The sequence below is a fragment of the Mugil cephalus genome, chromosome 8 (genome assembly GCF_022458985.1).
Source record: "Mugil cephalus isolate CIBA_MC_2020 chromosome 8, CIBA_Mcephalus_1.1, whole genome shotgun sequence".
In the NCBI taxonomy this organism is placed as follows: domain Eukaryota; kingdom Metazoa; phylum Chordata; class Actinopteri; order Mugiliformes; family Mugilidae; genus Mugil; species Mugil cephalus.
This window is the reverse complement of record NC_061777.1, coordinates 17,758,205-17,770,888: the sequence shown is the minus strand read 5'-3', so window position 1 is coordinate 17,770,888 and position 12,684 is coordinate 17,758,205. Positions and strand designations below refer to the sequence as shown.

General features: G+C 42.2%; 1 protein-coding gene across 1 annotated transcript in view; it reads left to right on the top strand.

The window, feature by feature from the left end:
* pdlim2 (PDZ and LIM domain 2 (mystique)) overlaps window positions 1-10,180 on the top strand; it is a 32,715-nt gene extending 22,535 nt beyond the window's left edge. Inside the window, exons 7-10 of the mRNA XM_047592478.1 lie at window positions 4,110-4,228; window positions 7,844-7,992; window positions 8,649-8,760; window positions 9,002-10,180. Of these exons, the coding sequence (XP_047448434.1) occupies window positions 4,110-4,228; window positions 7,844-7,992; window positions 8,649-8,760; window positions 9,002-9,194 (573 nt within the window). The 3' untranslated portion in view covers window positions 9,195-10,180. The remainder of the gene's footprint in view (window positions 1-4,109; window positions 4,229-7,843; window positions 7,993-8,648; window positions 8,761-9,001) is intronic.
* Window positions 10,181-12,684: the final 2,504 nt, after the last annotated feature.

Below are 12,684 nucleotides of genomic sequence, written 5' to 3'. Positions count from 1 at the left end.
CATATTATTACCCAGCCCAGGATGTCTGGTGTCCCCCGCCTCATTGTGATACAGCAGTCATGTCTGCGTTGGAGACAGTGAATAAACAGTTAAAACACTTTCTTACAGCAGCACCAGACTTCCCAAAATACAAGCAGCTCTAGGCACTAGTCACTTCTATGTGCTGCTGGCCAGTGCCCTGTAATTGAAGTTGCAGGGTGGTAATGATCATGCAAAGTGGCTTGCTTGGAGCCAGACTGAAGGCTCCTCTGCTGGCACTGTCCCGAGTGTCTCCCATGGGCCTTGATCTGAAACAGCTGCCCTCGCTTCACTTTGCTATTTCCTGTTTGTTTGTGTCTTGAAGTAGCCGCTTATAGACAAAACCTTGTTTGCGTTTTACAATGATTGTTTTGCATTTTTGACAGTTTTTCCACCATGTTTGTCTCCTGTAGCGAGCCTTGTCTTTATTACTAAACGCTTGGTTATTTATTCACTTAAATCACAACACATGTTCAGTTGTCCAGAAAAGCTTTGAGAGTAACAAATGACTTTTAAAATGAGTTTTTAAAAAGTGATGATGAACGCTGGTTCAGTTAATTCATTGTGTGTTTTGCACAGCTCTGTGAATATGATTTATACACACAGGCACAATTAATGTAGGTGGAGGCTTACTTAATTCACTGAGAGTTGTGGATTATTGCAGCTCATCACTTCTGTGTTAGTTGATACTACCTGAAAAGCACATTCAGAAGAGGCCAAGCACACCAAGTTGTTTTTTAACCTTGATATTTAGCTGAATACTATAAATGTTTGCTTTTTACTGACACAAGGGTGTAGCCTGTCTCTGTCTCCCACTGCATGCTTGGATAGACTCCAGTCCCCTTGCCCCTGCCACGAAAAAGAGGCGAGTATACAAAATGGTGGGATAGTTCAAATAAATATCAGGCTTAAACACAACCTTACACAACAAGCTGCCACATCTTCTGCAGCTGTGTAACTACTGTAAAAGACACATCTTGCAGGAAATTTGTTTCACTAAATAAGTCAAAAACAAAGCTATTGTACTTATTTTTTAATAGTTGGCAACATTGGCCACCAAAACGTTGCTTATGTTGCCAGGCTACTAGCAATCAAACCACAAACCCTCGACTTTCAGTCACATTTTGTTTTTCAGGTGGCTCTGAGTTTGGTTACTGGTAATAAGTGCCTTTGCCTTTTCTAACTGAACCCATCTACCTCAAAACAGTGGAAAAAGCAAAACCTAGACGAAAAAATACCGAATAATCTTCAGCCATTGCTTGTTCAACCCACATTGCTCATAAGAAACTATTCAAGACGTTTTTTTAAATGAGTGTCTGCATATGTTCATACGTCCTCTTTAGCAAAACAAATGCAAGTGGCAAACTTACTGGTTGTAAAGTGAATAACTGGTTATGTTGCTGTATATGCGGCCTAAAGCCGGGGCAGCATACCAGCGACTTGCCTTAATGATCTTGGGTTTGTTGACTATGAACTCTTGATTACAGTTCAGTGCAGCTTTAATCAGAGCTTCCTCCTCTCGCCAGCCGCTGAAACCACAAAAAATTGGCTGATGATTTTCTGCAGTGGTCTCTCCCATCTCTGACCATGCTCCCATCCAAGACAAAATAATAGGCTTCCCTCAGCTCGGCTCTGCCCCTCCCAGAGTTTAACAGTGCATCAAACACGGGGGCAATCTTGGCAATGCAATGGTGCAGTGTATAAAATTCATTGTATCTCTGAGATCAACCATGTGTAATGGTTTTGACTCACAATGGAGCAGTGAAGATTTTAGAACAAAGATGTTGTGGGGAGCTTAGTTTAAGTCGAGTGCCAGTTGTGCCATGGTTACTGCAATAAAATCCTGGCCTTGGCTACTGCAGAATGGATAATGGTGATGGGAGAACGGCTCTGGTTGTGCAAAGTTTTTTTTTTTTTTTTTTTTTTTAAACTTTCTAAGGTCAAACTCAATCACTGCTGCATACTCCTTGTCACAGTGGAGTGCTTGTTTTTCCTGTCTCTCCCTCTTCCTTTTGTTTTTCTTTACTTCATTGCATTCTGCGCGAGTCTTGTAGATCAGAGATGTGATTTCATCCCTAAATTCTTGGAGTGCATGTAGATCCATGTTCAGCAGCCAGACACTTACATAACATACGCTTGGTTTGCATTAGTGTGGATTCATATGCACATGCTGTGTGTCTTCACTAGGTCTCCCTGAAGGAATCCCTAAATCATGTATGTCCATCAGGTACATGCCCTTTAGATTGGTTCACAGCAGGAGAGGACATGGACGTCTATGTTCTTGGACTCTGACGATATGAAATATGTGATCTCATGAGCCTTGAGTTATTGTGCTAGGTTTATCCTGAGAGGAATCACATGGAGACATCCCAGTGATCGTTTCTGGTAAAGGCTTCCTGGCATTCACCACTAATCTGCCCACTCATGAAGGAAAAAGAAGAGGAAAATTGGACTCAATTGAGACCAGAAACAATGTTCAAAGAGTTGCTGAATTGGAAGCGGGTGCTGGCATGGGAAACACAAATCTCTGACTCCATCCATGCCACTGTGTCGGCACCAAGCTTCAGCATCAGCTCCAGCTTGAGTCTCAAACTTGTGCTGGTTCAAAGAGTCGGGTGGAGCCATTTCCCCCTCGGATGGAGCTTGTGTAACTCTAATGCCAGCTGGTGACGGTTGAGGGAGAAAAACTCAGAGTTTTTTTTCTGAGAGGCGTACTCTTGAGTTGTCTGTGGGCTATTTGATCACTGTTTGAGTAAATTTCCCTTGACTAAGCACAGGCCTGAGATTAAGTAATATCTTTCATTTCTCCAGCAAATCTAAATAAATAGTTTATAAAAAGACCAGGCCATCCTCAGATGTTGCAGTGCATGTGTCTTTTGCATACAGTGAGTGGACGGCATTACAGGTGGACATGGTTAGACGCAGACAATGCTGTGGTTAAAAACAATTTGTTTGTAGGGATTCCTGACAGTAAAAGTGTCTGCGATGATTTAATGCTGTGCAGACCTAGTCCAGGTGTGCTGAGTGTTTATTGTGGACATGTGTGGTGTCAGTTTCACTAGTGGCCCATGCATGCTGTCTTATGACATAATTAAAGTGAAATAAATCATCTTTGACTCTGAACAGAAAGTCAGGAGCACACACCTCCAGTGTTAAGACCAGCTACAAATCAATGTCACATCTGCTGGGACCTTCAGTTCTAAGCTTTGTGTGTTAACTAGATATGTAGCGCCCTCTTCTGTCAAGTCAACGTTTCTTCACTTAACCAACAGATTGCTCCATTTCCTTCCTCTATTGCAATCCTTGTGAAGTAAGTGTTGTCTTTGGCAGAATGTGCAGTGTTTTCTCATTGGAACACATTTAAGCGACGTTATTAATTGCAAGATGTCCACAGTTTTTGGATGGCAATGAAATTCATACAGCCTCTGTAGTGACTGTTGCCATGCCATCGTTTAACAGCCCAAGGGCTGAAGTACAGCTGATCATAAACGGTAATCAAGATAAAAAGGTTATGTAGGTTGTTGTAATCATGACTGCTCAGCAGAAACCATTGGAAGAGAAGAATGCTCGGTGTGACTCATGCAGTAGAAACTCTGATTATGTTTGGTGCCCAGTGCTCTCAATCAGTGACTCAGTGTATCGTTTATTTAGTTTTGGTTACTGAAATAACCTCTAGCTTTCAGTCAGATGTGGTGAAGTCATGAAGTCTGTTGAAATGTTTGTGATGAGATAAACTCAAACTTTGAACTACTGAAGACTCTCGCCTGTTCTGACCTTGACTGAATATATTCTACCTAAAGCGGTGCCACACTTTGCTTTATTCCAGGCACTCATACAGTAAACGTTTCTTGGATTTGTTTCTCTTTGAAATAAAGATGCTACAAACGTTCAATGCCAAAAACCACTGCTTGGTAGAGCAGTGATCCAGAAACGCTGCCAGTGAATTCCTTCCTCTATACTGAACATTACTCTTTTTGTGTCTTTTACAGTCACATTGCATCACGGTCTAAGCACTTGCGTGCTGTCTAAATAGATTCCTCTGCAAACCGCTGCACGATGTTTGACTTTGATGTTTTCCCTTTCTTCCACAGGAGTACTCCCCCTCAGACTACAGAAATAACTCCGTGTCCAGCAGAACCCCAACCCCACCAGGACGTTACTCACCTCATAGCCCCATTGACCGGGATGTCCCCATGTCCCCTCGACGCAGGTAAGGGACTAGTCATGGTTGATGATCCATGTGTATGAGGTTCATAGTTGAATGGTGATATATTTAAGAAGTCTTTTTGAACTCGTTTGTTCCAGGCTATAACAGCATGTAGATGATTTTACTTTATAATATATAATAATATAATATTATGCTGAGCTATCTCAAATAACGATCAAATAATAAACTGCCTGGCCAAAAAAATGGGTCACACACTCTAATATTTCATTTACCCACCTTTGCAATGTCACAAGATTTATTTCCATCCAGCGTTTCATTCGTTTTTCACCAAGATCTTGTATTGATGACGGCAGAGTCTGAGCACTGCACAAAGCCTCCTCCAGCACATCCCAAAGATTCTCAGTGGGGTTGAGGTCTGGACTCTGTGGTGGCCAATCCATGTGTGAAAAAGATGTTTCATACTCCCTGAACCACCCTTTCACAACTAATGAATTCTGGCATTGTCATCTTTGAATATCTTGGACAGTTCTTAACCCAATTTTAGTAGTTTCTGCTTCAATCTCCTTAGATGTTTCTCTGCTTGATCAATCCCACCCTTTTCAAACAGACTAACATCTCTTCCACAACCACAGGATATTTCTTTCTACATGGTGGTTTAAGAAATAAGAATCAGTTGGGATTAAATAACTTGTTGCCAGCTGAAAGATAATCACCTGTGTGATAAATATCCAGTGGGAGGCTCGCACCAATTTGCTTGGTTAAATCCAGGTGGCAAATTATTATTTTTTTTGGCAATGCAGCATAATTACAGCCTCTATTGCGTCACACAAAAATGATCTATGTGAGCTTGAAAAAAGTAATTTCTCACAGTCAAAGTATGGTACATGGTTAGATCCATCTTACAGAAACATATTAACTCGATTTACAATTGTTTGTCACTTATCAATTCACTGCCCTTGTGCAGCTGACTCTTGGTGCTCAGAGCTGTCTGCAGTTGTGTCTGGAGTCTGTGACCACACGTAATGGGAAACAACATATTGTGTCCCTCACCAACGCTTCCGCTTATTCCTGCGTCACCTTTTTTGATGAGGTGATGTAGCAGTAATATGACTCATTACCCAGTGCAGGTGTTGACCTTTGTACATTTTTTTTGGAATGCTTTTGTCCCTGCAGAAATGAACACTTTTCTTTTAGTCTTCCACTTAATTCTTTGTGTCTGCGCTCTCTGCTGGAGAACCTGGTGCCTGTGTTTTCACAGTGCAGGCTGGTTGACTTTGGCCCCAGTTCCCCCTGGGTAACCGAGGCTAGTGATATGACGTGTCAGCAGCTGTAGTCGTATCCAAACACTCTGTATTAACAAAAAAGACAGATTGTACTTCTCCCCCTGATCGGCCCCCAGTCTGGAGCCCCCAGCCTGCACAGCAAGCCTCTCCCTGCTCCTCTCCAGCCAATCACAGATTCAGTGACACCCATTCACCCACCCCTTTGTGTCGCGTGGCCAATGAGTTTCAGCCCAGGGGCACACCTTTCAGTCAGGCTCTTGTTTTTCTGTCTCGTCTGCTTTGGATAGAGGTGTGTGTTCAGTTCTGCATCTGCGTGTGTGCGCTAATTGTCTTTTTTCCCCTTCTATTTTCTAAATTGCTCTCTGACTGTTGGAAATAAAAGGACTATTACTGGAGTTGTGTTCCCCCGCTTTGTTCACTCTTTTTTTTTCTTTGAGGTGAGTCTTGCGCTTTCTGAGTTTTTCTATTTAAACGTTTTATGTTTTAGGTTGTTTGCAGCTGTTAGATGTGTTGCTGCTAGCATATTGATTTCCTATGATTACTTTACCTTTGTTCCCCTAAGCCAAACCTGGATATAGATACGGTTGTCTCACTTGCAGATGCTGCATAGATGTGAAGATTTAAAGAACGTTTGAAAGCAGCGAGCTGGTTTTCTGATGCTTTATGACATCTATGTGGTTCCACCACAAACCTATGTTCTGTGCTTGTTCAGATGCGTGCCATTCCCCCCCGACCTTCAGTCCTGTTATTTATTTTCTTCCCATTAGACGTAGATTTTCCATTTGTTTTGAGATTGCATGTCAGGAGGGATGGTGAGCAAATCGAAAGGGGGAAATGAATTGCTGAGGGTGGAGCTGAGCATGTGGAAAACTTGGAGGCTCTACTTTAGAGGTCTGTTTTCAATTTGAACCATGTTCATTGATGGAGAAGAAAGGGTACGAACATTTGTTTCACTCACATATTTGTTGGCTTGTCTGTTTGCTGTGTCCTGTTGCAGGCATGGTCATTTATGGGGGTAATAAGCTCATGCAGCTGAAATACAAAAACATGTACATAGGGATTAATGAAACTTGTGGACCTGCTGTGTTGTTTATTATTCAGAGGCAGGACTCGTAATGGTGCTCAAGTTTTCAAACAGTTCTGATGGACAGTGGTTACAATGGGATTTTTTGTTTTTTTGTTTAGTTTTTTTATAGTGAAACGTTCTTGATTAGCAGAGTCTGTCGCCTCATTACAAATCCAGTTTCAAAGTGCCTGGAGACAAACGTAGAAAACAAGTATTTATATAGTTGGTGGCTCATAAAAACTACAGACTATAACCAATGTGACACAGCTTTACAGTAAGGTTAAACTCTGCATTAAACTATAATCGTTTATTTCAGATTCATTGTGAAAGGAGGAAACGTACCCCTGCCCAACTACTTTACTAGTACTGCTACTACTAAGACTTTTGTCTTCTTACAACAAGATAACTGAATAAAAGACACCTTCATGTTAAATCAGATTCTTCACACCACAGGTGTCAGCTGAAGTGTAAACATTCATTGATTTTACCGTAGGTGGGATAGTCCATCGGGTTAAGTTGACTGATACCAGCTGACAAGCTAGCTGCAGGTGAAACGCATCAACCCACACCTGGCCTGACTAGTGTGTACCTGGCCAACCAGTTTCTACTGACAGCAAACACTCACACACCCCCCCCCCCCAGTCAAATAGAAAGAACATGAGTGGCCTTTGTGCTACATTTAACTTATCTAACGTACATCTGTTAATCCAGACTGGAATGCATATGTCTCTTGGTAGGTTTGGGCTGGTATACGCATCAGTAAAGTAGGTCGTAACTACTTTTCTGTAAAGGTAGTGGTAAAGAATTTGCTTGTAAAATGAGCCAGTATTCTTTGTGCTAATTCATCAATTAGCTGACGGCCCCTCCCCTAAGGTGAAAGTTTCTTCTCACCTTCTGCCCTGATTTGTGCTTTCACTCACAGAAATGGCCACAAGCTACAATGTTAATGTAGTTTTGTCCTCTTGTTGTCACTTGTCTTTTTAAAAGACTGTTGGTCGACAGTTCATGCCTTGTGTCAGACACAGGAGTTTCTAAGTCATTTATGCAACGGAGTTTGGCTGAAGCACCGTTTTCTTAAGGAAGGATTCCACGCATGCTATACAGCCTCCGTCATTGGCCTTACGTGCACTGAGGTTTCGCCTTGAGGCTGTTTTCTAAGGAAGAACAGCACCTGTTGTAAGGTGATAGAAAGGGAATCCTGTTGAGTGTGTGATGTGTAATCGGATACTGTTTGGTGTCTCACCTGTGGCGTGCAATCTAGATTGAATGTAATAACCTGTGACCCATGTTAATTGTTTCAACCTGCAGCAGTTCCAGCTCCGACTTTGCCATGCAGAGGTTCGACAGGGACTCGGAGGTGTACAAGATGATCCAGGAGAATAAGGAGTCCCGCACAGCACCTCGTCAGTCAAACACCTTTAAAATGCTGCAAGAGGTCCTGGAGGCCGACGAGAAAGGTTAGAAGCACTTTTTAACGCAAACAAATGTACACAGTTGAAATGAAGTTCGTATTTTTTCACATGCCACAATTAAAAGAGGTCATTGCTTCACAAATAAATATAAACTGGTGCGTGCAAAAGTCAGTTTTAAATTTAAAAGTCTGGACTGGCTCGAGAACTCGAGAACTCAAAAATGTCAAATGCAACATAATTTACATCTTCTCCTCCTCATGTTTGCTGGCTGCATCTCCATCTTGAAACCATCCCTGTCAAGTGTTTATCACGCAGCCCAGTTGAGTTACTGACTTCCATATGGCCTTCACTAGTTCTGGATGTGGAGAAGAGCCCTCCAGTGTGCAGTTCATATTTTGAACCTCATGTGGAATTCGTCTGTCCTCCTTTCCCTCCTTTTCTTTGATAAATAGCAGTAAATATAAATCTACGTAGTGATAACATTCTTTAATGATGTGATAATGGTCAATGTTGGAAACCCAATTCATGGCTCTTGTCCCATGCGTCTTGAGCTACTGATGATCGGTGTGAAACACAAACAAGCTCCACTGAGGACAGAGTGTTGATACCGTGAACAGAGAGAGACTCAAGCATGTCATAACATCCACCTGAGCAGCTCCATTCATGTGTGTGTGCGCGTGTGTGTGTGTGTTTGTCTTCAGAGGCAGCTGTGCAGTTTCCAAGTAAACTTTCCCCCAACGTCCCCAAACCAACCCCGTCAGTGGGAGGAGTCAGCAAATACCACACCTGTGAGAAGTGTGGCACCAGCATTGTGTAAGTGTACAGTCATCTGCAGTCATATGCTGACTGGAATTTCTAGGGAGTGTGGTCATATATTTGTATATTTTATGAATTGAGTTGGAAGTTCTGTGGTGAAACCATATAATATGTATTTATTATTAATGCATTGTTCAAGAAAAAAATTTGATACTATCTTTGCAACTGTGGAGCTGGTTTGCTTTGGAAACGTCATCAGATGAACAAGTATGTTCTGACTGTGCTCATCTTTCCACAGCACGCAGGCCGTGCGCATCACAGACGACTCCTTCCGCCACCCAGAGTGCTACACTTGCACAGATTGTGGCCTTAACCTCAGGATGAGAGGTCACTTTTGGGTTGGAGATGTGATGTACTGTGAGAAGCATGCCAAAGAGAGGTACCAGGGTCCGGGCAGCGCCCCTCGTGCCACCGTGTCCCCTCGTCAGTGAGCCTGCCTCTCAACGCCTGTTCATGCAGGGCTGCTTGTCTGCCTGAGACGCCCCCTCATCTGACTCAGTTATAGACCTTGAGATGAAGTGTGGAGGTGGACACTAATCAATGACACGGCTGAGGATATTCTTTTCTGATCACATTTAACCATACTTTGCAATATTTCATACACTTTCTTGCCTTTCTTCTAACTGTATAAGAAATGGGGTTTTGTTTTTCTAATGGCCCAACCTCTGTGGTTTCTTTAGGCTATTCTTAGCGTTAATGATTCACAGCTGCCATGGACTCCAGCCACATCACATTGTACTATGGCCAGATTTACACAACACAAACGCTTTAGACACACGCAACAGGACTGAGTCTGAGGATCAGGATCATCATTTGAAGTTCCTGCTGAAACAAAGGGACCAAAATCTAACCTACATTTGCATGTCATTCAAAAAAATAAATAAATAAATAAAAATGTACTGTACACTGACAGTGCTGTGTGGGTGTGCGTGGGTGCATGCTTTCACATGCAGAAGTATGGTGGCTTCTGCATGAATTCCCTGCATCTGTTTGCGTGACTGTGTTCATGAGTGAGAGACGAGGGAAGGTGGTCCAAGTTGTTAAAGACAGAAAGGAGTTTGTGAAATTCATGCTAGAGTCAGGCCAAAAGCCCTTGAGTTTTTCTGTGTTTCTTTTGTAAGCGGAATTTATAAGTAGAAATAATGAACAAAATGCATATTATTTGCTCAGTTGTTTGGCTGTTTTATTGCTTTTGAGGGATTTTTTGAGAATTATACAGTATTCAAATATTTTTTGATGTTTTTGTGATTGAACTGTGTTCTTCAGTATAGATCATTTAAAATGCATAACATAGGCACAGGATATTTAGTGTGAAGAGATTTCACGATACTCCACCTGTCCAGTTACAGCAGTACTCAGAGACACACTATGATGTTCACATTTCATGTGGCACTTAATAAAAGCAGTCTTAAACTTCTTCAGTGGTGATGATTGTGTTTGAATAGTACAGTGTGTTTTCTCACATTTAGTAAACCCATAAATGTCATACCTAAGTACAGTTACAGTTATTGGTAAAGAAGCTGAGGGTTTTATCTTTTATCTTCAACAGACATTGTGTTGTGTCTTTACAGAAAAAACACAAGTGTAACTGATCATGTTAATGATTCTGGTGATATGCAGCCAGTACTGTTATTAATCACACATGTGCTTTTTCTGCTTTGTGTTGACAAATGCTAGCTCTGGGGAAAAAAAACAAAACTGTTTAAATATGAAAATCAACATGAACCCTGTGTCAAAATTATGGGAGATCCTAAAATAAATTTCAACAAAGCCTGACACAGAACTGTCACACATCTGTTGTCTGTCCATCTGCTTCCTGCTCAGCTTCCCAGCTCATTTGTCTTGCAGATCACAGATTTGGATATGATGGTTATGAGAGTTTAGGACGTTAAAAAATGGGAGAGGACTAGCAGGTTTGGCAAGATGGGTGTCACCCACGTGTGACAGTTGATGACTTTGCCCTTAAGAACTTGATGAACCTTGATGTGACCTCTGAAAATATTGTAAGCAGTTCATAAAATCTGCAAGTTTTTATGTTTTTCACTGTGAGCGCATAAACTGTAAAAAGCACTAGACTATAATTCTGATGGGATTGGTCGTTTAAAGTCATGTAATCCACAGCGTTTACCAGTAGGTGGCAGAATTGCAACACTTTCAAACGTGTTTCTATTTGGGGAAAAAAGAAGAAAAAGTATGAAGACTTCCGTCCGAAGCTCAGTTTATATCTCGCTTATATAGTCAGACAGCTGATGAAGCAGACGTTTTCTAAATGTACTGGTGCTGTGCAAGGGCACAATATACGGGTAAGTCCACAAACACGGATGCAAAATTACCATTCATAAAAACACGATTCAAATCATCAAACAATTTAACACAACACTCGATAAAATGCGAAATTCTGCTCTGCTACTTATTTTAGTTTTTAAGTGGGCAACAAAGATATTTAGTGTCGAAAATTTGGCACAGCGATATTTTTTTTGATAACCCCATAAAATACAGGGAGAGCGGGTTTAACGTCCCCATAAACTGCTAATGAAAACCATTCACCCAGAAAGGTCCCGGCACTGCGGGGACTGACAGACGGCGACCTTCTGTGCGCTGCTCGCCGCACCGCTAGATGTCACAGGCTCCCCAGGAAACACTCTGCAACCAATTAAGGCCTTATAGAGAGCCCGGTGTTTGCTTCCCGGCTGCAAGTTTTCTTTTGTTTATCCACTGGCAGAAACGCAATCCTGCGCTTTGCCTCGATCTCGGCAGCTCAGTCAGCTCTGGCTAACGTTGCTTTAAGATATTTCTGCTGGGTTTGGAAGAGAGAGTGAACCTAAGAGGAATCGTCGAGCATCTATTTCACCGTCTGTCACACTCAATTCCACCAAAAAAAAAATCTACACTATAACATTATCTCAGCTCTGCCTTTAAAGCTGAGCTTCTCTGCGTTCCACCTTTCCTTCCCAGTGTTCTCCTCTTTCTCAATACCCCACCTGGAATGGAGTCCAGATGTGGAGCAGGGAGAAGGAGAGATTGCTTGCTTAGCTATAAGGAGTGAGGGGGGGCTGTGGTGTGTGTATAGAGAGGAAAATGTTGGAACGACATTAAAGTTTGTCTGGATGCCATTAAGTACAATTTGATGTAATGTGCAGTTTGGGACGTGACATTTAAAATGGAAACTGTGCTCTCCAGATGAGAGAGATTTAGGCCCCGTGGAGTTGGAGGGGGGTGTTGTACTTGAAGCCTTATTTAACAGCTTGGATAAACAGCCCTCTGTTTCAGTGCCGAGCAGGCGCCCATCTACTCCTCATGCCTTCTATCAATAATCACACCGGCTTTCCGAGCCCGCTCCGGCGTACAGTATCATGTACAGGAATAACAAAGCGGGGGTCTGCCGTGTGGGTCAGAGCACAGAGCGCCATTATACTGCCAGGCTGCGTTGCATGACTGAGGTGCCTGCAGTTTAGGATATGTCAGTGAATACACGTCAAGCCCAATTGAGTAAAATCCCCTTTCGAAAGCTTTCCCCGGTTCACCTTCTCGTATTCTGAAACGCTCTCCAGATTCGAATCGCCACGGTCTCCATCCTCCCGGGCCTCTCGTATATCAAAAAGTATTTTTAAAACTGAAATCTGTTACTGTATTTGGGGAACTTTCCACGCGCGTGGCCAAAAATGTGAACAGGAGACCTTGAGGAAGGATTCTTTCAGGGGGATGGGAAATGTCTTTTTTTGTTATTTAAATATTATTCTTTCGACAACAAGAGATTTTAGAGTTTGGCATATGTTTTTTTTTTTTTTTTTTGCCCTGCAGGAGCAAGATAAATCAAAGCATTTACTTGTGCAGGCACCAACATTCAGTAGATTTGTTAGGCCATTAATTTTACTTACTCTGACCACATAAACAATGGTATGCAAAGAATAACACTCTCAA